The following is a 26,157-nucleotide window of genomic DNA, read 5'->3' as shown; positions in this document are numbered from 1 at the left end:
CATCAGAAGGTCCACCAGTGGGGTCAGGACACTAGAAGCCCTCCCACTGCTGCCCCCCCCCCCCGGCCAAGCACCAAGAATACAGAGCATCACTTGCCCCAGACCAAGAGTTCCTACGTATACCTTGTGGCTAATAGCCACTGATGGACCTCTGTCCAATTCATGCAACATAATATTTTATATTGGTACTTAATTGTACCTTTCTTTCTTTTTAACAGTTTGTTGCTTCTGGTGGGCTTCAGCAACTACTGGAAATCTTTAACTCTGGAATTCTAGAGCCTAAAGAGCAAGAATCGTGGACTGTGGTATGTCCTTCTTTGCTGTGTTCCTTTAATCAGATTTGTATTTTGCCAGATTATTATTCGTAAGATGGTCACTGAAGACATAAACATGCCCACTGTTAGGAACTTGTTTTCCTAATAAAGGCGGGGTGTGCAGGTTCAGAGCTCCCCCCTTGCAAGGCTACCCCTTGTTCATTTTAGTAGCAAGTGTTGCTTCATGCATGCAAATGGCCATGAACAGTGTTCCCCTCCATTGAAGTGAATGGGGAAGCTTGCAGTTTCTAAAGCTTTTTCTGTGCAGTTCATTGCAGTATGCACAGGGTTAAAGGGTTTTTTTTCTTCTTACACTGCTCTTTCTAAAATCCTTTAAGGGGTTTTTACTTGTCAGAATACATGCTGGTGTCACCCAGCACCCACCTCACCGCCCCTGAACTTTCACCCTCCATCCATCCAGTTCCTCATATCTCATTGACCTGTCTGAAAATTCTGCTGGGACCGCCTCTTCACTGTCTCAAGCTCATTATGTTCAAAACTTAACATCTCACCCTTCTAGCCTTGCTCTCCTGATTTTCCCCATGTCCATTGACAATGCTTTTTTCACTCTTTCTTTTCTTTCCCTCCCTTTACAACACTCCAAAATGCGGCCCTTCCTCACTACCCACAAAAAAAAGCTTGTTTCATCTCTAATCTGTTGCCATGACTATGTCAGCCTTCTATACTGTGGTGTTCCATTGTCTCATTTCAGCCTCTATACAGCATTCTGCCTTCAAAATTCCTCTTTCTCATTGTTCTGATCATATGGTGTCACTTCTTAAATCTCTGTACGGATGCAGCACAAACACCTTGTTTCCTTCACAGTCTTCTGTGTCCTTGTCCCCCCTCCCCTTATCTCTTCGCTCTCACATCATGATGCATCCCTGCCTGTTGCTTTGCTGCTCCAGGTTCCCTGTTATCAAGATCATCTTCTCTGTCTAATTGTTCTGCCCTTTCTCTCTTGCTACTCCTTTTGCCTAGAACCACTTCCTAGGATGCCGCTTCTCCTCCCTATGCTGCTTCAAATTTTAGATTGTAGTGCCATCGGGGCAGGGATTTGCCTTGTACCATAAAGGATCATACATGTTGATGAAGCAGTGTAAATTTTGAAAATTCAGAACGATGAACTAACTGAAAACTGAGCTGATTTCCTTATTTGCAGTGGCTGCTAGACTGTCTAGCCTGCTTGCTGAAGTTGATATGCCAGTTTGCTGTAGATCCCTCAGATCTGGATTTGGCTTATCATGATGTCTTTGCCTGGTCTGGAGTAGCAGAGAACCACAGAAAAAGAACTTGGCCGGGGAAATCACGAAAGACAGCAGGAGACCACACGAAGGGCCTTCATATACCCCGCCTGACAGAGGTGAGACAAAACTTCCAGCATAACTTTTAACTACCTGGACTAGGACACAATGTCCCCTTTTCCTGGTGTCATTGTTGGGCTAATTCTTTCAGACCACCTTGGGAATTTTCTTCCACACAGAGAATGGCCTTATACCAAACCTATTCAGCTATTGTACCCTGTTGAAAATGTTGCTTTCTTTTCACACGTTTAAACTGATTTGTTTTAACATTTCAGTTGAATCCACCACTGATTTTGCTTTATATACATTATCATTTGCTAGTTATTGTCCACGTAATGGACATCTTGGGCTGTTTCACTAGTAAAATATATTACTTGTGTATGTTAATGTTTTATAGTTGCTCTGTGTTAAAGTCTAACTTGGAAGCCGTGGCAGGAGAGCTGAGTTAAATATTACTTTAAATGAATATGAAACGCATTTTGACAGAAAGACATAAATCCAGATACCTCACAAATTATCCAAGACATTTAAAATTTCTTGTTAGATGATTTTGTTAATAGCTTTTTGGCACTATACTGAAAAATGTAAAATCTGAATTGGTTTCAATTTTATATTTCTATCTCATTTTTCATTTTATTTATTTACTTCATTATACCATCCTTTCTCCTCAAGGGGGACAAAAAGCAGCTTACATTGTTCTCCTCTCCTCCATTTTATCCTCTCAACAACCCTGTGAAGTTGATTAGGCTGAGATTGCGTGAGTGGCCCAAGGTCACCCAGTGAGCTTCCATGGCAGAGTACAGATTCAGATCCAGGTCTCCCAGATTCTCATCAAACACTCTAACCAGGACACCACACTGGTTCTCTCTCTTTCCTGCCCTAGTCAAAGCACTTTGAATGGGGGTACTTATGAAAAAGAAAGAAATGGCTATCCTAGAAAAGCAAAGAAAGCAGCAGTTTCATATCTTCTCATACCTGAGGTGGAAAACCATGATTTGCTGTTATGTCTGTGTTGTTCCATAGTTGCCTATTTTTTCAGGTTTGTTCAAAAGTATAAAGAATGCATATAGTGTTCAAGGTAGCAGCTGCATTAACTGTTTTCTTTTGACTTCAATTTTTTTAAAGGTATTTCTTGTACTTGTCCAGGGAACCTGCTTAATACAGCGACTTATGTGTGTTGCTTATACATATGACAACTTGGCGCCTAGGTACAATAACCTTTTTTTAATATCTTTGGTAAGATTTATAGTATATATATTTGCATTAAAGCATCGTAGTGATGAATTTCAGAAAGGAATAAGATGTTGCTAAAAAAAGTATAGTAGAAACTATTATTTTTTTCTGGATTTGCCTGTAAGTCATTGTAGTTCAGTATATTGTGAACTTGGCTTCTCACCCACATGAAAGAAGAAAAGCATCCAACTATGCAAGGCATTCTTGTTTTCAAGAGTTTTTCTAGGGGGACCTAGTTGTGATCCAGAACACATACGACATGTTGGGCAGCCTGGAGTCTGCCAGCATAGCCCTGATCTGTTGTGGATGTCTGGCCATACTGGTTGCTGGAACCACTGCAAGCTAGGCTGCCCACCCCCCCTTTGGCACCACACTGTCCCTGTAGGAACTGGGGCTGGCAGTTCAAAATACCTACTTACCCCAGGCATGCAGCCTTGCTGAACCCATTTCTCCATGCAGGAGTAGTCTAAACACAAGGAAATAGTGTTCCATACCAGGCCACAAACACTCATGAAGAGGGGTCAATGTGGCTTTGCACCCAGAAATTTTGTCGGGACTAGTTGTGTCTAAGTGGCCTCTGTTCCTTGATAATTCTTCATACGCCCTCTTATCTTCCCCTTTCCCCTCTCATTTAGCAGGCCTAAACATATAACAACTTTCTAATACGATAGCTTCTCCTTTTTGGTCTGATGTGCACTAGTTTTGTTGCACTAAGGATTTTTAGAAAGGGAGCACAAAGCCCTTTAAACAGTATTTCACTAACATACTTAGAGTGAGTGAGGGAATGTATATTTTGAACAAATTTCAAGCAAACCAATTTTCAGTATATAGTTGTTTAGCGGTATGTGTTTTTGCATCAAGATCTAATTAATTAGCCTGTTTTGTTTTTCCTGAACAGGGTGTTGAAAGCTCAAGCTGATCATAGGTCAAGACATGAAGGTTAGTGATAGACAGAACACTTAGCAGTGGAAATTGATTACTTGGTTTATCTAACATTATACATGACATTATCGTGAAGAATAGGCTTTATGGCAAAAAAAAAAGTCATATCACTATGGAAGATGTACTGTAAACTTTTCTGGGGAGAGAGGAACCTTTATTTAGTGGAAAGATTTATCTTGAAAAACTGCTTTGCTGAGGCATTGGTAACTCAAGACAGGAGCACGCGGAGACTCATTCTCCTTAAGTAGTAGAGATTATTGTGAAACAAATTCCTCTTCTGTTTTGCTTAGTTCCTTCCACGGGGAGGAGCCCCTCCCCCCTCAGTTCTAGTCCAGCGTGCTTTGAAGCAGCAGGGCTCTCAAAGAGCAAAACCTTTTGCTTCTGCTAGGATCCCAGTCTCCTTCTTTTTGGAAGGAATGGGGGCTGCATGGAGGAAAACAAAAAGAGGTGCCGGAGTGGCCCATGGGGCTTTGAGAAGGAGGCAAAAGCATCCCTGTCAGAGATAATCTTTTTCTGACAGTCTTCATTGGGGGGAAACTTAAATGGCTGGATAGGGCTGCCATTTTCAGTAAGTCTTACTGAATTAAATTTGGCTGGTAGAGTGTTGGGGGAGTAGGGGGTTGCTGTTTGAAACACTTCTCAAGACAGTCTTAAACAGGTTTACAGGCATATCCATCCAGTTTAAGAAAGATGACTGTGTAAAGGTCCCACAGGAAAGTACTTTCACCTCCCTCTGTTTAAATCCAGCCTAGCGCTTGATCTTGAAAGAAAACCCAGAGAGGGGTGTTGTGCATTAATTCTGTGTTAAATGCTGTGTTTTTTTTATCTTCTCTTAGTTACTCACTATTCAATGTGGCTCTTGGTGAGCTGGGCACACTGCTGCTCTTTAGTGAAATCCAGCCTGGCAGATAGTGATAATTTACACGACTGGCTAAAGAAACTTACTCTTCTCATTCCAGAGGTAGGTTTAAAAAAATCATTCCACATGTCAAATTTAAGTACTTCAACCATTTCAAATAGCTTAGTTCTTCTGGATGGATTTTTTATCCTTAATTACTGTAAGCCCATTCAAATGTCCTTCTTCCTAATTGCCCTTTTTGTCCGAATTTTCTCTCTAAACACATTTTCAGAAGCAATGATATTTTGCCTGAATTCTGCAAAGATACGTCTTTACAATTATTTAGATTCAGGGCAACAGAAGCTGTAACAGACCCAATTAGTGTATAAATACGGTAACGGAAAATAAAATTGCCTTTCGTTTACATTAATTCTGTTTTATTCTTTCATTTCAGACAGCAGTCCGTCACGAGTCCTGCAATGGTTTGTACAAATTATCATTGTCTGGTTTGGATGGGGGAGAATCAATAAACAGATCTTTTCTGCTGCTGGCTGCCTCAACATTGCTGAAGTTTCTGCCTGATGCGCAAGCACTGAAACCTATCAAGGTAAACAAACAAAAACATTTGTGTAACAGCTGAGAGAGAGAGAGCACTTCAAAATTAAATTTCCATAGACTCACAATTCTCAAATTAGGAGTCATCCTTCTTTAAGTTGGGGCAAGTAGTGTCTTAGATGAGATGCAAGATTTTCTTTGACCACTCTTCCAAGCCTCCATGGTTTTTATGTATGTTGATTAGAATGTAAATTAAAGACTGAATAAGTTGAATAACAAAATAACAAAAAGGTGAATAACAAAAAAGCAGCACCTGCGTTTTGCTCGATGCTCTGCCTTTATAACTTCTTGTGTGCTGTTAATTCCTGTCTGGCTCACATACTGGCAGCCAAATTTATAGTGTCATAGATCAGTGTTGGGAGGAAGTTGTTGCAGTGGATCCATTCAGCTTTTTTCACTCGATCTCACTTAATTTTTCTCTGTGCTACAGTCCTTGTCCCACATGACTTTTGTCCATGCAGATCCTATAATTTTCAGTATACCTGTTTTGGTGGTCAGAGGGGACTCTCTCCTCCCTTTTGCACTAGTAAAGAAGCTGGTTGGATCCAGCCCATTGACTACATCTCGTCTGTCTTGGCTCACACACTGTACTGACATATTGTTAGCGCCTATGTGGGTGGTATGCATATGCTTTTCTTTTCACCCTTCTTGGAAGTGATGAATCAGGAAAAGTATCCCAGGTTATAAAGCAAAGCTTGAGAAGTTGATGCTGCTCATGTAAGCACATGATACTACTAAGAAAAAATAATTTCATGTTCATTTTGTGTTGGTGGAAGAGAGCATCCTGCCCAGGTTGTTCCTCATGCTTGGTTCCACAGATAGAACCATGCAAGAGAAGTAGGCAGGAAATAGGTGCAGGGGCAGCCATCACAAACATTCATCCTGGGTGGAGAGAGGCACAGAAGGCGGCCCCTACAAAGGTTACCAGCTATCCAGAGGCTCAACGGGGAGTTGGGCAGTAGTCTGTACAAAGGATGCGCTTACTGTGCTTGGGAGAAAGAGGGTGGAAAACAAGTTTCAATTCCTTCAGAAGTTTAGCTCATTCATGATATGCATGTTGTAGGAATATGTATGTGAAAAAATGAACATTTCTTTTCTCAGATAGAAGATTATGAAGAAGAACCCATCTTACAGCCTGGCTGTAAGGAATATTTCTGGTTGCTGTGCAAACTAATAGATAACATACATGTAAAAGATGCTAGTCAGGTAAGGTATAAATGAGCTTTGCAGTAAAGTGTGTTTGGGGTGTTTTGTTTGTTGCAATGTGCTCATTACGGATGTTTTAGCCACTGATTTGGGCAGGGATAATCTCTGGTGGGGCTGCACTTAAGCAGGGATGTAACTCTGGTCTTTGGGCATAAGAGCGAAAGTTGGGGTCAGGCAGCCCTAAATTTAACTGCTCCAAATTTAAGTACAATTTAAACAAAACCTGTGCTGTTTAGAAAAACTTGGGGCTGTTCAGCATCTCTGGATATGAGCCATTTATCACTTCATATCTGAGGGTGGAGTTTCTTGATGGTGGAAATAGGGCTGCCAAGTGGGGGCGGGGGCCAGGGAAACCCCCGCTTTGGAGGCTCGATTTCCGCTGCGGCGGAATCGGGCCCCGGGGGGAACTCCGCCCCCCGAAGCTGAGTCAACAGAGGTGACGCAGGACGTAGAGCACGTTGGGGGCGTGGCCCAGATCGTCGGGGGGGGAACCATATGGTCCCCCCCCTCCGACGATCTGGGCCATGCCCCCAACGTGCTCTACGTCCTGCGTCACTTCCTGTGATGTTCTGGCGGCGTGCGCGTGTCCCGCGGCAACTCCCGACCCGAAGTGACGGTCCCCCGCCGGTGAGTAAGGAAGACTTGGCAACCCTAGGTGGAAAAGGGGGAAAATGTTTTCTAATTCAAGAGAGCAAGACCTTTTCACTTTTCTTTGACACCTGGGGAAGAGCAAGCCCTCTGTTTTGGGCTGAGCTGAGAAGTTTTTGAAAGCAGGCTTTTCAAAGCTATCTGAGGCTCACTCTATGCCAGAGAAATCCCCCTGTCTTTTCTCAGTGGTGGAGAAAAGAGGAGGGTGCTTCTCTTTTCTTGCGATAAGTTTCACAGTGGTTTGATAACTAGAATTTTTGCTGCTCTTCAAGGCTTTAAAGATAGTGGGTCATCTCCTGGCATGAAAAATGGGCATGAACCCTAATCTCCACCCACTCCTGAGGGCAAAGACTGAAAATTTCTTGTCCACAGTTTAACAGCAAACAAGGAGAATTTGAAAATCCTACAATCTACCCCTCCTGGGTTCTCCTCTAAAAAACTGGAGCAGCTTGATTCCCCCCCCCCCTCCAAGTTTCTGTCAACATTCAGTCCACTTTGGAGGGTTTTTGTTTTCATCAGAATGGTTTTTGAAGTCTTATCTCTTTTTCTTTTGGCTAATGTTTTTCTGCATACCTGGGGAGCCCCCTGGGCAGAAAGAGGGCCCTGCTTTCACTGTCTGAAGCCCTGCATTGTGTGGCTTTCGTTATCTGCACAGGGAATAGCCAGTTAACTGTTAAACCACAACTGATGGATGGACTGTGCTAAATGTGTTGTGTAGCATCAGATAATTGCATTGCAAATGACTCCAGTGAAGTTATATCAGAAAAACAGATATTAACTTTCCTAACCCCCATAAGGTATATTGACAATCTGGAAGAACCAATTATGTTTAATTGTGTTCAAGTTCTGAAAAGCCTCCCCATGGTTACCTGAAGCAAGTGAGTATGTACGGGCTTGCTGCAAAATGGGGAAACATGACTCTGCCCTTGAAAAAGCTGAGAAAGTGAATGTAAGAAATCACAAGAGTTGGAAAACACATCGACAACAAATGTCACCCCATTCACATTAAGGAAGGCAACAGTTCTAAAGTAGATCATCATTGTTCAAAAGAAACAGACAGCAAATCCAAAAGGACTTTGGAAATACCTGAAGAAGCTTTTTGGATACTAGCCTATAGCTTTATTTTAAACAAAATGGAATTTAGAATACCTATTTTGTAACTAAAATTGTACTTATTTATTGGATGCGCAATCTGAGTTTGCATATTTGCATCTGTGCTTTCATACAGTGATGCTCAATTTATCTCATATAACAGTTATATTCATATTTTGTTTTTAAATTAGACAACATTGGTTGATTTAGACGCTTTAGCAAGACATTTGGCTGACTGCATTCGAAGGTATGCTTTTTACTTGTATTAATTTACTTTAAACCCGAGGGGGGGTTCACATTGTTGACGCAAGAGAAGATGTACTTACAGTAGTTGACAGATCTGCTGTTTGTGTTTTGTAGCAGAGAAATTCTTGACCATCAAGATGGTAACATAGAAGATGATGGCCTTACAGGTCTTCTGCGTCTGGCAACAAGTGTTGTTAAACACAAACCACCTTTTAAATTTTCCCGAGAAGGGCAGGTAACTACCAAGGACCTGAAAGAGACCAGACAGAGAATGTTGACACTTGTCCTGCATGAATCTTCAGTTTGTATTTCTCTTACGATTGCTTTGCTTTTGAGGGACTTGTTCAGATGCAGTGAATCAAGATAATTGAGTAGATGGACATTTGGTCTGATTGGCGAGTTCTTGCATTGGTAGAAATGTAAAAAAATATATTTATTAAAACCTGTACACTGCTAATAGTGGTAGTTTTAAAGGTCATGAGTTGGATCTGCTTCACCCTTTTTTAAATAAGGTGAAGCAAATGACCAGCACTACTGTCCTAGTTTAGCCATTCAGGGGAAGGCCCCCTGCACAGTGAGGCAGGAGCCTGAGCCTGCATAAATGGTATCTTGTGTGAGCAGAGTTTTCCAGCCCTTTCAGGACTTACAGATATCAAGGCAACAGTGTCTGCATTGTTTGACTTTGATATGTTTTAAAAACTGCTGGCAGAAGTGTAGGGCGATAGTGAACAAAACCTCAGAGTGAATCTGACAGAACATGCTTTAGTGCCCATTGTAAAACCGATTAAGGTGACAGAGATAACGACTAAGTCTCTGCCATAATTGCCTCAGCATCCAGTGCTGCTGTTAGATTTAATTCAGCAACTGACTACAGTTAATAGGAGTGAGCCTGTGAATGTTGGTGAGTTGGCATTTAACTGTGACATGTTTGCATGATTCTTTGCTGACAAAGTCTCTTGAATTTGTTCCCACTTAGATGCTAATGTAATCAGTTGGAGGTTAGCACATCCAATTACAGTTGCTTGGATCAGTTCAGTTTAGTTTTCCTGAGCAGTGTCAGCAGGATCCTGGGGAATGTGAAAGCTACCACCTGTAGTCTATATCCATGCCTTTCTGTTTATAAAATCTTGTAGTAAGGTCATGAGACCCCTTATTCAGAGAATTGTGCATGCCTCTTAGACCTTTTTTCCCCTTATGGACCCTGAAAGGCGCAGTTATCAGACCTTTCTTTAAAGAAATTTTCTGCAGATAAGCAGGTATCCAGCACTTGCAGACTTGTGTCAGATCTGCCTTTTCTGGGAAAAATTACTGAATGAGTGTTACTAAAATAACCCCAGGTTTACTTGAATGACTCTGCCATAGACCCTTTTCCATCAGGCTCTCTTGGCCTGACTTTGAGACAGAAATGGCTTTGGTGGCACCGATGACCTTCATTTCCAAATGGATATGGGGAAGGGTATTTGTGCTACTTCTGTTGGATCTTTTGGCGGCCTTTGACACCATGGGTCATACTATACTGCTGACCTAGGAGGTAAGTCTAGGTGGAGCAGTCTTCAAATGGTTGAACCACTTTTTTAACAGGCCCTAAGGAAGAGGCTGAATCTGATCCATGGAATCTACAGCATATGTGTGTGGGTTCCCTGCAGGGCTTGGTTCTTTCTCCCACGTTGTTTGCCATCTATGTGAGACCCTTGAATAAAATCACATGTAGTCTGGAATGCAGTGTTGTCAGTATGCAGGTGACACACGGTGATGTACTACCTTGACTAAATGACCAGAGCTGGCATCTGGTGCTTGAAATGTGGTGGTCAAGTACGGCTGCCAGCCTCCAGATAGTGGCTGGGGATCTCCTGGGATTACAGCTGATCTCTAGGCTTCAGAGGTCAGTTCACCAGGAGAAAATGGCCGCTTTGGAAGGTGGACTCTGTGGCATTATACTCTACTGAGATCCCTCCCCTCCCCAAAACCCGCCCTTCTCAGGCGCCACCTCCAAGATCTCCAGGTATTTCCCAATCCAGAGCTGACAACTCTGTGGTCAATCGACTGAGGGAGAGTAAACTGCATCTGTATAAGACAATTTTAATGCCATCTACATGAGGCTGCCACTGAAGACAATTTGGAAAGTTCTGCTGACACAAATTGCATTGGCCTGTTCGTTCCTGGGGGCTGCCCATCAGGCTCTTTAGTGGCTATATATTTACTTCCGAGTCCTGTTTAAGGTGGTTGTGCTTATTTTCCAAGCCCTTCTTCATCTGGGGCCTGTCTCTTCCAGTGTGGACCTGTGTGACAACCATGCTTCTGAAATAGCTTCCTAGCAGTCTCCTCACTTTCTACTATCTGGGGCGAGCCAGTGTTGGCATAGTCAAGTGTTTAAGAGTGTCAGGCTAGTGTCTGGAAGATCCAGATTCTAACCCCTGCTCGTGCCGTGGAAGCTTCCTGGATGACCTCGGGCCAGTCACAGTCTCTCAGCCTAACCTGCCGCACATGGTTGTGAAAATAAAATGGGGAAGAAGAGAGTGATTTAAGCTACTTTGGGTCACCATTGGAGAGAAGGACAAGAGTATAAATAAATAAAATAATATCTGAGCCTAGGGCTTTTCTGTTGCTGTTCCACTATCATGAGCCGGGCACCTACCTTTGGGACCTTCTCGCAAGGCTATAGGGTAGAGCTATTAAAAGCTTTGGGGGCCGCTTGAAGGTATAGATGTGGGATCTGGGTTCTCTGTTTCAATAGTATAGATTTAATTATTTTTATAAATAGATTATTAATTTTGTTTTTTTATTACCACCTGCCTTGGGGTTTGACCGTATTAAGAGAAAGTACCCTGCATAAATAAATACATGATGTTATTTCTTGACAGACTGTGTAGGTTCTTGTGGCTCATACACACTTCCCAGAGGGTTAACCAGTCTTGCATAAACTATTTAGAGAGAAAGTTAGTCTTACCAGAGTGTAGCAGTCCTCTTAAGTGCCATCCATTTCTGTGGAATCATTCTGCATATAATTTTCTGTGTATTACCCCATGTTGTTGGAGTCGATGTAACTGTTAGACCTACTTGTTCCATAGGAGTTCCTGAGAGACATCTTCAATCTTCTGTTCTTGCTACCAAGCCTAAAAGATCGCCAACAGCCAAAGTGCAAGTCTCATTCTTCAAGGGCTGCTGCTTACGACTTGCTAGTAGAAATGGTAAAGGGTTCCGTAGAGAACTACAGGCTGCTCCACAACTGGGTTATGGCACAACACATGCAGTGTAAGAACATTTTGTTAGTTTGGGGGCTTTTTGTTGAGAGAACACTGTTTCTCAGTTGAAATTGGTTAACTTATTTACTGACTTATTTCTTAATGTTTTTACCCAGCCTTTCCTTATGGTTCAAGGCATTTACTTGCCTGCTTACTTAATTTTTAAAAAGTTTGTTGCTAAAACACTACAGCTCTCTTTTACTAATGCCTTGAATACAGTCTCTGCTTTCTTGTGTCCTCTTAACAAGTAGTGATTGTCCCAGACTTCCAGTAGAGCAGAAATGAGATTTTTAGTTCTTGGATAGTGGAGTAGGTTGTCCCTTGCGTGGATTATTTCTTCCACATGCTCCTGCAGGCAGGGTGCGTACTGAGCAAGCAAGCCACTGTCAGGTGTCAGTCTTACCTGCTCTGCAGAACAACAGCTTTAGAGCTCCCTGACCTGTGCTTTCTTTCCTCTGCTGTATCTGGGCTTTGCCCTCCTTTCTCAGTCTTACCTGTTTGCATTGGGTTAGGGAGTAGTAGGCAAAATATAAGATCCTTCTTCCTGCAAATTGATTTACCCTGGTTCACATACTTCATCTGAATAAACTTTCATATTTGGATGCCCTATAATAGTTGTTCTCAAATTTCAGCAATCCAAAGACCCCATTTTAATTTTTTTTTTAATTTCATGGACCTCCAAGTCCCACCCTTGCTGGTAAATCATAGCATGCACCAGACAGCACCTTTTCATAGTTTGTACGGCAAGCCATGTATGACCCATGGGGGGGCTAACGTTCTTTTATGTTCTAAGCTCAATAGAGTGACACCTTTATCAGCTGCACTTTAAAAGCAAGTTTAAGAAAAATGTTCATGTTGTCTGTACATGCCCTTATGAGGTCAGGCCTTGGAGGGTGATTTGATAGGGCCACAACCAAAAGGCCATGACCCCCAATTCTGTGCTTTGGTAACCTATAATATTTGGGGTGTTATTTGGTTTTAATCTGTAATGTTTGATCCAGGAGGACAAATGTTTGATCCAGAAAGACAGATGGGGTATAAATATTTGAATGAATAAATAATTGGAGGAGATTGTGCTCCAGAGGCAGCAGGAAATATTTATTACTCACTGGAGACCAAGAGAACAGAGGTGGGAAGGGCTCTGGAAAATCTTTCAGAGCTGCTTTGTAGAAATAGACCAGTGTAGTGTCACACACAGTCTGAGGTTCCAGCATTCAGTTGTCTCTATATCTGTGCAGAAATCCTTTGCACTGGAAACACTAAAAAGCAATTCAGTTTTATACCAGAATGAGCTCTGTTAGCTACATTGGGATTGTATCCTTTTTGGTGCTCCTTAATCAGCATTCCTGGAAGCTAAGTGACTACAGATGGTCATGGCTTTTTGAGCTCCTATTCTTGGAAAGAAGGGGAATTGATTAGATTCCATCCCTTTCCCCAGAGAGTCCCTGCTTGCTTTCCTAGAAGATGGAGAGAGGTCTGTTTTTCACATCAGCCTGATGAGTGTGAGGAGGGATTGCCTTCTATCCATAGAAAGAACTCGTTGACATCACGACCCAAGAAAAGAGGGGGTCACTTTCTCCACCTTCCACAACATAAGGAAGGATCAGTTCTTGTGTACTTCTTTCAAAGTTCAGGGGACCTCCCCTCCTGTTTTAAAGAGAGGATCTGAGTTCTAAAGCAAGAATGCAAGGGCTGTTCCAAGCTTTCTGGAAGTAGGTTGGGGGATAGAATTCTGTGGGCAGTTTTCAACCCTGAAGACAGCATTAATGGGGATGCTACGTTTTTGCCTTCTTAGAGAAAATTCCCACTCATTGCATGCAATCAAGTGCTTGGTTATTTCCAGTCCTGTGTTAATATAGTACCCTTCATTTTGACAGCTTCCCATGCACCTTACAAGTGGGATTATTGGCCACACGATGATGTCAGAGCTGAATGCAGGTTTGTGGGTCTGACCAACCTTGGAGCAACTTGTTACTTGGCATCAACCATTCAGCAACTGTATATGATACCAGAAGCCAGGCAAGCCGTCTTTACTGCGAAGGTACAAACCCCTTGTTTTGACTGTGTGCATGTTTAAGTACAAGTTGTCAGGTGCAGACAGATTTTTCAAAGGCTAAATTGTACACAGTGAACCACTAGCAAAGTTTGTGGAATAGGACTCTCAATTTGCTACCACAGCCCACCGAGCCCTCTCTGTCTGCTCCTGAGGTCATGGGACCCCCACAGACACAGTGGTGGCAATCAGCAAAAATATTAAAATCCCCTAGAATTGCCTTTCTGCCAGTGGAAAAGAACAGTTGGAAGCAATGGCTCACAGGCAGAGCATGTACTTTGCAGGCAGAATGTCTCAGTTTCCATCCCTAGCCTCTCGGATCACGAAGCTGTGAAAGACCTCTATGCCTGAAGCAGTAGAGACAGGGTGCTCCTCCCCCTTGCTCCAGCAGGCAAGACTTTATGCTGTAATTAAGCTGCTTAGTATGCCCTGCTGTGAGAATAAACCCCTCTCAGTTGTTTGTCTTGCCTGCTTCACAGCACATCGGCTTCAGATCTCTTGTTGGGTCTTTCCCCGCTCCTAGAGAATAAGTTATTTGTTTGATAATTTGTGAAATAAGGTCCTTGCTGAGTTTATTCCAGTTTGATATAGTGGTCAAGAGCGGTGAACTCTAATCTGGAGAACTGGGTTTGATTCCCCACTCCTCCACATGAAGCCAGCTGGGTGACCTTGGGTCAGTCACAGCTCTCAGAGCTCTCTCAGCCCCACCTACCTCACAGGGCATCTGTTGTGGGGAGAGGAAGGGAAGGTGATTGTAAGCCACTCTGAGACTCCTTCAGGTAGTGAAGGGTGGGGTATAAAACCAACTCTGCTTCTGCTTCTTAAACTTAAATTTGACTTTTCTTGAAGAATTTTAATCCAGATAAATTGTGAAACACTCTAATCTTGTATTTTCCCTAAGTATTCAGAGGATATGAAGCACAAGACCACCCTCTTAGAACTTCAGAAAATGTTTACGCATTTAATGGTAAGTTTAGAGTAGTTCTTCTGAAAACTTCATTTTCTTCACACATGAACTTGTATCGCAGTTGAATAATCTGTATTTCTCTGCAATGCAATGACAGCAAATTCTAGGATTAGGTAGTAGGTTTTGATTGGGACCTTGCCTCCTTCCCTCTGCATGCTGGAAGCTCTTCCCTTGCTCTGCTTGAATACTACTGTGTCAGTTGAGTAAATCAGTATTTGGAAAGGAAGAGTCTTCCACCTTGAAACTGTGGGAGAACAGCACATTGTAAATGAAGTAAATACATACATTGTAGTGGGAACAGCTTTGTGCAGCTTTTGTGCTACCCATGTAGGGGTTGGGGATTTACAAAGGCAAGTCGCAACTAGTAGAAAGGATGTTCTGTTTTTAAGACTCAGCCCATCTATCCATGTCAGTTCATTTATAGGCAACTGAATAATGTGCTCATTCCTTACAGCTCTCAAAAAGCCCCAAACATAAATGTTCAGATCCAAATTGCTCCTTCCATATTTTCAAATATTTGGTTTTCCGTGCATATCAATCTACTTCTAAAGCTAGAAAATACTACCTGACTTAATTATGAATTTGCCTTTGGAGTTGGTTATTGTGGAGTTCATGTTATGTTTTAATAGTTTCTTTTGCCCGATTCTTTCTTCTTGCCTATGCAGGAAAGCGAGTGCAAAGCATACAATCCAAGGCCGTTCTGTAAAACCTACACCATGGATAAACAGCCGCTTAATACTGGTGAACAAAAAGATATGACTGAATTCTTTACGGATCTAATAACAAAAATTGAAGAAATGTCTCCAGAATTGGTAAGTTTCTAGTCAGGATGCAAAAGTGAGTTTCAGAACATTTTTGTTTTCTGTCAAATTGACTGAAATAATTCATTCTTCTGCAGAAGAACACAGTGAAAAGCTTGTTTGGAGGTGTTATCACAAACAATGTTGTTTCTTTGGTGAGTTGGCTCTCTCTTGTGCCCATTTTCTCTTGTAAAGCTGCCGTGTTTCATTGGAAGTAGGAAATTAAATTGACTGAATCCTTCAACTTTTTTTTTTTTTCCTGCTGCTGCCATTTAGGACTGTGAGCATGTCAGCCAGACCGCTGAAGAGTTCTACACAGTGAGATGCCAAGTAGCAGACATGAAGAATATTTATGTGAGTAATAACATGCCAGCAATCATTTCAAGCTTCTCTCGAGTCTCCTTAATCATGCATATACTACCAGAGAACAATGCCAAGGAAACTTCACAAACGCAACATGTTGAATAAATACTGTTTGGCTTCTTGGAGAAGGGAGTGCTGTGGGTGAACACATGCCTTGTTTACAGGAAGTCCCAGGTTCAGTCCGTGCCATCTTCAGTTAAAAAGACTGCAGGCAGTGGCCTGCCTACAAACCCAAAGAGCCACTGCAAATCAAAGTAGCACTGGGTTTACTGGGCTAGATATGCCAATAATCTGATTTGGCATAAGACAATTTCACAGCTTGTGAAAAGCAGTGCCTTTATACCTTTAGCTTCCTCACTTATGAAACTGTCTGTGAAAAAGATATGTGCTTTTGTAGTAACCTCCTTGCTTTTGGAAGGAGGTGTATAATATTTGGCTAATGCTTTTCCTTTAGAAGGAGTCATACAATTTTTGATTAATGATGTGATTGTGAGCTATGCTGTTACTGGCATTTTTTCATACTGCTGGTGGTTCTGTTTTCTTTCTTTTCTTTTTTTTTGTTTCTTTTTTGACCTGAACATTTTGATTTTGTTGTGCACAACATTGAGCACATGCAGAGATGAAAGAAAAACCATGCTGACTAAAAAATTACTTGAAACAGAAGTACAGTGGCACTTTAAAGATAACCAAATTTATTCCAGGCTCACTTCATCAAAAGCTTATGCTGGAATAAATTTGGTTGGTCTTTAAGGTGCCACTGAATTCCAGTTTTGTTTTGCTGTTTCTGACTACTCATCGAAAAATTTTATTTCATTCTTAATAGAATGTATGTCTCTCTATGGTAATTTTAAATGCTGCACTTAGATAACAAAAGCGTTCCAGTTGATGATTTGGGGGGAAAGTCCAGTGATATGTATCTTAGTGATGATTATTTCCCCCTCCACTACTGGTATACTGATACATTATACAGTCTTTGTCAGCTTAATTCCAGAAGCAATCTTTAGGGTGCCTCATATGAAATAAAAGTCCCATCTTAAATGGCAGACACAGTTGCCTCTATCATGCCTTAACTAGATTCATCTTTATAGATCAGAGAAAGGTGAAGTCAACTTGGACTCTTTGAGTCAGGAATGGCGCATACAAAATGGCAATAGTAAATATAGTGGGTTCATACAAGACCCCCTGACACTTAGAGGCCAATAAGCAATGAATACAAAACGCAGGGAACTGTTTAACGGTTCAGGGGTGAGCGGGAGAATCAGAGGCATTCATGCCCAAGCGATGAGCGCTCAAGGCCAGCAGGCAGATAAGGAGCAAAACCGAAACACAGCTGCAGAGCAAAGCACATTCCAGCAGAAGGGAAAATAACCTCATGGTGGGACTACCCAACAGTTATAGGCTTTCCCTGTAGCTTCACCTATTCTAGGGAACAGCCTTCTGAAAATTGTTAGGAATGTGACCATCCTCCTGACTTCTAGGAAGCTGAGTAAAACAGAGTTCTTCTCAAGGGTTTTTAATAGTGGATAATCAAGTTTTTTGTTCTTTCTCTGATTTAATTTTGTTTTTCTATGGTTTTATTGTTACAGGTTTTGGGTTTTAATTTGTATATAGCTTTGGGTCCCATTTCTAAGAGAAAAGCTAGTTAAAATGTTTTAAATAAATAATCCTGTAGAATAATACACATGTTGTCCCTCAAGTGCAATAATTTAGTAGTGTATCTTTCCTTTAAAATGTTATTTCTTATAATAAATAGAGACTAGTGACTCGTAGTCTTTAATATTTAAATAGCTTTTTCCTGTGTCTTCTGTCTTTTATATACCTATATAGGAATCTCTTGATGAGGTTACTATTAAAGATACCCTGGAGGGTGACAACATGTATACGTGTTCTCACTGTGGGAAGAAAGTACGGGCTGAAAAAAGGTAAGATTGACAGGAAACTATTATCAGGCTCCTTTTTTGTCATTAACATTTAATTCTGCTACATGCTTCCTTCAATGCGCAATTAGTATTAGCAGTCTAAACAGGCTCTTTGTGCTAGAAAGATGTCATCCATAAAAAACCCTGCTTTTTAAACATCACGCATAATGGAAATTATGGTTTTGTCTCTAGGGCATGTTTTAAGAAATTGCCTCGCATCCTAAGCTTCAACACAATGCGATACACCTTTAACATGGTCACTATGATGAAGGAAAAGGTCAACACACACTTCTCATTTCCATTACGGCTGGACATGACTCCTTACACAGAAGATTTCCTCATGGGAAAGAATGACAGGAAGGAAGGTATTTGATTTTAGTTCACTTCAAGATATTCCTTTCAGCCAAACATCCCCAGTTCTGACAAGTCTTCTTCATGCATGTGTCTAGTATTGTTTCTGTATTCCATTACTGAAGAATGTCTGTAAAAATTAAGGAAAATAGGCACATGGTTTTTACAGCTATTAGGAATGATGCATCTTTAGTTCCCCCATGGAAGGGTGATTGGGGTTTTTTGGCTTTTTTCCATTGTTGGGAAAATACTGAATGAGGAGTTGATCTAGTCTTCCACTGTATCGTTTATTCCCTTCCTTATGTGCACTGGTCAGTGTTCAGGAGACCTCACCTGCTGCTGTTTTTCTGATTCCTTCTGCAAGGGTTGCACATGCTCAGTGTTGTAATGTAAGAAGTATGTCCTCATTTGATCCCTCCATTTAAATAAGCTGTAGGTGATTTTGCAGGATTTGTTCAGAAGATTAAAATAATGAGTTGCTAAAATATTACAATAATTGTTTTAAGGTTTCAAGGATGACACTTTAAAGGAGACCAAGAGTTATGAGTATGATTTGATAGGTGTAACGGTACATACAGGGACAGCAGATGGAGGACACTACTATAGTTTCATCAGGGATATTGTTAACCCTCATGCTTACAAAAACAACAAGTGGTGAGTAGCAAATACTTAATATTTTTCTTGTTGATGGGACATCATTCACTGGTGCAATCTGAAACAAACATGTAGCTCAGATCAGATGCAATGCCATACTGTGGCTTGGTGGTTGGATGAAGGCTTACACATTAGCTCACACATTCCCTTGGGTTCGAGTTTTTGTTTTCCATGGTATGCCATGATGTCTGAATTGGCAAACTATGTTTACTCTTGATTTCCAAATTATGATTTGGGGGCAGGTGTTTATAATAGTTTGCCAGTTGGGAAAATTGCTTATAAATATAAAGGGATCCTAGTAATTAACAGTTTGTATGGAGTTAACCAAAATACCGTGAAAAAATCTCAGAAAATGTTATAAACTATGAATTTAATACATTTAATAATAATTAAAATACAAAAAACAGATCGAAGTGTCTAATGTACACATAGACTATTGAGAATATCCCTGTTCACCAAAGCATGGTTTGCCTTTGAGTGAAGTAAGTCATACTTTGTTTTTAGTTACAGCTTTAAATGGTATGTGAGACACCTGTTCACTGTTGACTTTTGTTCTATTTGGTTAAAATTTAAAATAGTACTGCACCTTATTTAGAAGAGGATGACGGGTATTGTTGGCACATGTTGTAAAAATTGGTCTTGCATAAATTAACTTCGAAGTCAAATGAGGACTGGATGTAGTCTGTGAGAACCATTGTGGTGTAATGGTTGGACTAGGATGTGGGATACCCAATTTCAAATTCCTGCTCTGTCATGGAAGCTCACTGGGTGACTTTGGGCCAGTCACACACTCTCAATCTTACCCTACCTCACTGTTGTGAGGATAAAATAGAGGAGGGAAGAATGACGCAGGCTGCTTTGGATCCCCATTGGGGAGAAAGGTAGGGTGTAAATGAAATAATAAACCATCTTTGAATTTTACAGGTATCTTTTCAATGATGCTGAAGTAAAACCGTTTGATTCTGCTCAGTTGGCTTCTGAATGTTTTGGTGGAGAAATGACTGTGAGTTATAATTCTTAACTCTTTTTAATAATGTTGGGTAAGGACAGTTTTTGTCCCAAAGGGCTTCACAATCTTTGTTCATTTGTGTGTGTGTGTGTGTATGTGCTTTTAAAAGGTGTTTGATTTTGGATTAACACGCTCTTGTCCTTCATAAAACCCCAATTCCTTCATGTCATTCTCCAAGTAAGGAGTCAGATAAGCAGAGAGGTTTAATAAATTTGTTAACAGTTCTAGGCTGTTCTTGTCTATTGGTGGACGTGCCGTCTTGCAGCTATATGCGACGTGGTGTCTCATGTTGCTTCCCACCTCCCGAGGACTACAGAAATGGAGGTGTCAGCTCACAGTAGCGAAATACCCACTTCTTGCCTAGCCTAGACCAACTTTTTTTCTTGAGCACATACACAGTCAAAACTCATCAGTCTGTTTAGTATACTTTTATTGTACTGCAAAATCTAGTGGTATGTTTTTATACTTTATTGAAACCCTGGAGGCAAAAACAGCTTTAAGCCTCTTTTATGCGGTTCTGCCATTGGCTGTTTTACCGGCTACAGTCGAGTGATCAAAGATATTCATATACTGATGCAAAGTCAAGCAAAACCCTAAATTCATCTTCCTGACTTCTGTGAAGGCACACATGGGACCACGCTTGTGCAGGCCTGCCACAGAGATCTCTTTAAAGCTCTCTAGAAAGTTCAGAGCACTCAGCCCTCTTTCCTCACAGGTCAGCTCCTTCCCACCCAGGTGACATATGACAGGGTGAAGCAAGCAGTCTTTCCCTCAGTCCTTTCTGCACTGCCATAGAGTTTGGACGTCTTCACTCTCTTCTGATAATTACAGGTTTTTCCTCAGTGATTTTCTTTGATTATTCGCTCCTCTCTTTGCTTCTTCATCCTACTTCGTTTCTGTATAAAGGGGAATTGGAAGGAGGGCATTATTATACAGCTATGGCTCTATTTAAAATGCATTGAAAGCTGCCTAAAACATTACCTATGGAAAACAAAAGCAACAGAATACTGATCTCTACATTTATAGCTATAGCAAGAATAGCTGTAGCACAAAAATGGAGACATAAAAATGGTCCAACACTTTATTTTTGGCAAAATAAATTATGGGAATACTTCTTTCATAGTTGGATTTCAACAAATTCAGTGTCACCAAATACAGAAAAAAGTCAAAAGATTTTTAAAGTTGTCTGGTTTCCTGTTATAGGCTATTTAGTAGAAAGTGGAATAGTACCAAATACATTTAAATAGAAAAAAGCTGCCTTAAAGCTGCCCATTTGAACTACCACAACCACTGCCTCTAGTGTGAACATCCACAATGTCTCGGCTTAGAATAATAGAATCATAGAGTTGGAGGGGACCTAGTCGAACCCCCTGCACAATGCAGAAAATTCACAAGTACCCCCCACACCCCCAGTGACTGCTGTTCCACGCCCAGAAAATGACAAAAAACTTCCAAGATCCCTGGCCAAACTGGCCTGGAGAAAAATTGCTTCCTGACCCCAACATGGAGATCAGCATTTCCCTCAGTGCGTAAGAAAGGGGGTCACGAAAACTAAGTACTGATGCAACCCTTCCTGCCCTCCGTCTCATGGTGATCTGCCTAAGTTCACAGAATCAGCATTGCTGTCAGATGGCTCTGTTGGCAAGCAGTTTACACCAAAAGCGTGTGGATCAAGCTGCCAGGCTGAAAATCGACCTTTCAGAGAAGGCTCTAGTGGCTGCAGGCAAAAATCAGACCCCGTCTAAGGTGTCCAAAACCACCAAGCCCTGCGGTTCTCTTAACCAGTTCCCTGTCCATTTAACTATCCTACAGTCCAGTCTACCCATCAGAACATCATGGGGAACCCTGTCAAAAGCTTTACTGAAATCCAAGTACACAACATCAACAGTGTTCCCTCAATACAGCAAGCTTGTCACTTGATCAAAGAAGGAAATGAGGTTGGTCTGGCAGGACCTGTTGGGGACAAATCCGTGCTGACTTCCCTGGATCACCAAGTTGTCCTTTGATCCCTTTAAAATCTGCTCCAGTATCTTCCCTGGGTCAGAGGTCAGACTTGACTGGCCTAGAGATGTGAAGGCCTGGAAGAAATCCGGGAAAATTCAGGGGGGGATGGGTTTTTCAGTTTTTTTCTTGAAGCCTTTTTTGTTTTTCCCCCCTGAAAAATTGGAAAAATTGAAAAAAGAAAAAAGAAAAAAGAATGATTATGGAACGTTTTATTTTAACACGATGAATAAAATATTTTAAGACAAGGTGTTCAGATGTTTTCCAAATCATTTCTAAAAAATATGTATGGTATCAGATTGATCTAATTTCTGTGCACTGAGGACAAGCAAGTCCTAGGTTACAAAAGAACAAGATGCATTTCTTCCTTTAGGACGTGCTATTGTCACAAGAAAAGAAAAAGGTTTCAGTTTTGTTTTTACATGTGGGTGGGTATTCTGTTTGTAATAATTGTTTGGATACACTATATTTTTAATATGCTAGTTGTGATAATTTCATGCTAAGTAAAAATGTCCATAGTCATATTTTATGTTCCTAAAGTAACAGAATGACTTTTTCCCCCCCCCCGGAAAAAAAAATGGAAAAACCCTGGGCTTTTTCCAAGCTTCAAAATTTCCAGAAATTTTACATCTCTAGACTGGCCTGTAGTTTCCTGGGTCTTATGTTATTAAAATAATGTGTCCTTTTTCTTTTCTTTTTGTTGTTGACAGACAAAGACCTATGACTCTGTCACAGATAAATTTATGGATTTCTCCTTTGAAAAGGTACTTCATTCTGTCCTTGAATGTACAAATGTCTCAATTTCTTTCATTTCAAAGGGAAATTAAACTTTATTTCGCTTCCCTTAAAGACGCACAGTGCATACATGCTCTTCTATAAACGAATGGAGCCAGAAGAAGAAAATGGCCGAGACTATAAATTTGATGTTTCATCTGAGTTGCTAGAGGTAAGTAGAGGTGTGTATAAGCACCACCAGAAGCTTTTTTTTTCTTCAGATCTGTGCTGGGCCTCTCTATGGACCAGTTTTAAAACTTTGCAAGGTAGGGCATTGCTATTCCAAGCTCCCATGCTGCATGCAGCAAGCCAGTTATATAGCCCTCCATCACCATCCATTTTGCTATCTGCACAGGGCTGCAGCTAGTGGTGGTACCTGCTGACTGATATGGCCGAGGGGCTGTGAATTTGGGCTTGTTATTAGCCAGTTGTCACTGAGTGAATTGGTTAGCATGACTGATCCCATAAGTCAAATGTTTGGATGGGTAATAACTTGTATTTATTTCATTAAATAAATCATAAGGGATGAAAGCAGGGTGAGTATAAGGTAATGGAAATGGCATTTCTGAAATACCAGAAATCTTTCGTTTTTATTTTATAAGCCGCCTCTCCGGGTAGGTTCTGAAAGTGGTGAAGCACAAATATTCTACATAAATGGACAATGCTGGGTGGGGAGGTTTAAATCACTACTGTTTCTTTATTCAGACATGGCGGTGTTAAGAGGTGGTCACTGTTGTTTAGATACAAAGCTGGAAAGGGTCTATAATTCAGTGGGAGAGCTCGTACTTTGTATGCAGGAAGGTCCAGTGTTCAGTCCCTGCCATCACAAGTTAAAATGTAATTAGGTAGCAGAGCTGGAAAAGGCCTGTCTTGACCCCACAGAACTTGGGAGAGCCACTACTAGTAAGAATGGACAGTATTGGGCTAGATGAATAGGTGGTCTGATTCAGTTTATGACAGCATTATATTGAGCTTGATGTCATTTGAGCAGTTATATTTCTGAAATAGACACGAGAAAATGTTAGGTCATTGATGAAAATAGCAGCATATTTTCTAGCATAATTTGTTAACAGATTCAGCCAAGAAGGGGCCCTTTATTCATAGAGCCCACAATGGCATACTCTGTTCCTCAGTTTATTCTCACAGTGCCCCTTTTGGGTCCCTTATAACAGCTACCTGCCGCAGGTCACCCAGTGAGCTTCATGACTGAGAAGGGGGTTAATCACCATGAAAACCAACCTGAACTACTTGGAGGAAGGGTGGGATATAGCTGTGAGGGAGAAAAAACTCAGTTAACTATGAGCAAATACGTTAAATTTAGATTGGGAAGATTTCTTATAAGGCCTTGGCTGCTCTTTTACTGCTAAAATCATGTTTATGTCTCTGAAAGTTTGCTCTTTCTGATAACTAGCATTTTTCTCCTCAGTGGATATGGCATGACAATATGCAGTTTCTGCAAGATAAGAATATTTTTGAACATACATATTTTGGGTAAGCTTTGCTTTGTCTTTGAACTATTTTTAAAACTGTTCTTTTTTAAAATCCATTTTAAGTATTCTAACTATATATATATATTTGGCTTTAGGTTCATGTGGCAGTTGTGTAGTAGCATCCCCAGCACATTACCAGATCCAAAAGCAGTTTCTCTGATGACAGCCAAGGTAGAATTCCTTATTGTACAAATAGTTTTCGGGGGGCTCAGTATCTTTGAAAGTTTGTTCGGATTATTTGGTGATGATCAATTATTGCCTTACAGTTGAGCACTTCTTTTGTCCTGGAGACATTTATCCATTCCAAAGAAAAGGTATTTTGTTGTTTCTTTATGTATTTAAAATATTTTAATATTTCCCTTGTGGTTCAAGGCAGCTCACGGTTCTAAAAATTAAAAACATGCAGTGTACTGTAAAACTCGATTTACCCCCCCTCCTGAAGAAGATGTCTACAGCATGAATGCCATTAAAAGCCCTCGCAAATAAAATAGCCCTCGTGCCCCCAAGAGACAGCTCCCCACTCACTACTTGAGGGAACTCATTCCACCAGATAGGAGCACCTATAGAAAAGGAGCAGAATCTACTTCAGGCCGGGGCAAGTTTCTGAATAGAATGCTTGGAGCACATTTATAAAATTGCTTGATGAAGACAGCTGCACTTGGTTTATATATAGGAAAGAAGACTGTTTAAGGTAGTTAGAAATCGCACTACTAAACTACAAACTGTTTCAGGCTTCAGATGTATAGTGTTTTAGAGAACCTCTCAGGCTGGCATAGACCAGTTTGTCATTAAGTTTCTTTCCCAAGGCAGGGTGATCCTCAAACTTCCTACAGATACGTATAGATGCAGTCCCTAGTGTTCTCTGTGAACCAACTAAATGTAATATTCAATGATGCCTTTAGACCAAATAGTCCCAGGTGACCCTAGTATATGAAGGAAGCCACATTGTTACAGAGGAACTACAAAAAAGAGACTCCAAATGAAAAGAAATCCCTCTCTAGTTATTAAACATTTGGGGGGATGGATGTAAGAACACTACATTTATGTAGTCATTATTGCATTGTGTAAGACATCCCTGGTTTTATATTTTTAACTCGAAGGTCAAGGTTATTTTCATTAGGTTTGCAATAGCAAATTGTATGCTTCAGTTGGAGTCTTCTGCTCTCTTTTCAGCCCACAATGCTTCAGTGGATCGAACTGTTAACCAAGCAGTTTAACAACAGTCAAGCTGCTTGTGAGGTAAGACAAAAGTGAGGAGATCAGTGAAACATCCTTGGAGCAATTACAGTAAAGCACACACTCCTTTTTCATACATGCTGTCACTTCATGTGGCTGCTCCAGTACTCAGAGCTAGAAATGCAAAGGCCTAAGGAAAGTGAAATCTAGAAAAAAAATTCAGAGATACTAACACAAAATATAGCCTCAGTATTGATATTAAACTTTGTTCTCCCAGCAGTGAGAAAGATATTGTGTATGCTGTAAGCTTCTGTGTTTATTCCACATTCTCTCATACACAAATCCCTTTCTCATCACTTTCTGGAATTTAACCATGGTGCAGTGTTGCATGTTCTCCAGTGTTCACACTAACCATAATTACCTTTAACCAGAATTTTCTTCTGATCCTGGTTTCCAGCTTTTCTTTAATACTTACCAAGACAGCATTAGCACTGATACAGGTGTAGTGCTGCCTCGTTGTAAGGGAGTGCAATTCTCTGACTGTGAAGAAGGGAATCCAGAATGTGTTACTCCTCCTACTTGCTCTGCAGGCAGGATTGCAGAGTAAGCAAGACTTTTGAGTAGTCGGCGGGGTGGGTGGGTGGGGGAGTTATATCTGAAACATTTGTAAGAAGGAAGCCCTGATGGTAGAGAAGGGAATCTTCGATAGTAGAAGAGCGAATCCAGGACAGATTACTCTTCCCATGTGGCCCATAGACAGAACTATGCTAATTATCTTATAGCTACACAGCTCCTGTTGGCTGAAGCTTTGTTTCACCAGTTCATGTTTTCCAGTTGTCTTTTCCAGGTGGGGGAGGGGGGAATGAGATTTTATAAGCTGCTTGTGAAAATGTATTCCAAACCCGGAATATTTCTCCTCC

The 26,157-nt window shown here is 41.1% G+C and overlaps 1 protein-coding gene across 1 annotated transcript in view; it reads left to right on the top strand.

Moving 5' to 3' along the window:
- USP34 (ubiquitin specific peptidase 34) overlaps positions 1 to 26,157 on the top strand; it is a 132,353-nt gene that overhangs the window by 77,140 nt on the left and 29,056 nt on the right. Inside the window, exons 33-57 of the mRNA XM_015425498.1 lie at positions 219 to 305; positions 1,477 to 1,677; positions 2,744 to 2,826; positions 3,750 to 3,790; positions 4,630 to 4,754; positions 5,086 to 5,238; positions 6,348 to 6,452; positions 8,384 to 8,439; positions 8,553 to 8,673; positions 11,507 to 11,690; positions 13,558 to 13,721; positions 14,635 to 14,700; positions 15,366 to 15,512; positions 15,599 to 15,655; positions 15,777 to 15,854; positions 17,691 to 17,785; positions 17,975 to 18,147; positions 18,640 to 18,787; positions 19,712 to 19,790; positions 22,508 to 22,561; positions 22,648 to 22,743; positions 23,998 to 24,062; positions 24,157 to 24,232; positions 24,328 to 24,375; positions 25,235 to 25,300. Coding sequence (XP_015280984.1) covers positions 219 to 305; positions 1,477 to 1,677; positions 2,744 to 2,826; positions 3,750 to 3,790; positions 4,630 to 4,754; positions 5,086 to 5,238; positions 6,348 to 6,452; positions 8,384 to 8,439; positions 8,553 to 8,673; positions 11,507 to 11,690; positions 13,558 to 13,721; positions 14,635 to 14,700; positions 15,366 to 15,512; positions 15,599 to 15,655; positions 15,777 to 15,854; positions 17,691 to 17,785; positions 17,975 to 18,147; positions 18,640 to 18,787; positions 19,712 to 19,790; positions 22,508 to 22,561; positions 22,648 to 22,743; positions 23,998 to 24,062; positions 24,157 to 24,232; positions 24,328 to 24,375; positions 25,235 to 25,300 — 2,568 coding nt within the window. The remainder of the gene's footprint in view (positions 1 to 218; positions 306 to 1,476; positions 1,678 to 2,743; positions 2,827 to 3,749; positions 3,791 to 4,629; positions 4,755 to 5,085; positions 5,239 to 6,347; positions 6,453 to 8,383; positions 8,440 to 8,552; positions 8,674 to 11,506; positions 11,691 to 13,557; positions 13,722 to 14,634; positions 14,701 to 15,365; positions 15,513 to 15,598; positions 15,656 to 15,776; positions 15,855 to 17,690; positions 17,786 to 17,974; positions 18,148 to 18,639; positions 18,788 to 19,711; positions 19,791 to 22,507; positions 22,562 to 22,647; positions 22,744 to 23,997; positions 24,063 to 24,156; positions 24,233 to 24,327; positions 24,376 to 25,234; positions 25,301 to 26,157) is intronic.

Source organism: Gekko japonicus, unplaced genomic scaffold (assembly GCF_001447785.1).
Source record: "Gekko japonicus isolate JY-2015 unplaced genomic scaffold, Gekko_japonicus_V1.1 scaffold480, whole genome shotgun sequence".
NCBI lineage: Eukaryota > Metazoa > Chordata > Lepidosauria > Squamata > Gekkonidae > Gekko > Gekko japonicus.
The sequence above is the reverse complement of the archived record's forward strand: the minus strand, read 5'-3'. Positions and strand labels throughout refer to the sequence as shown.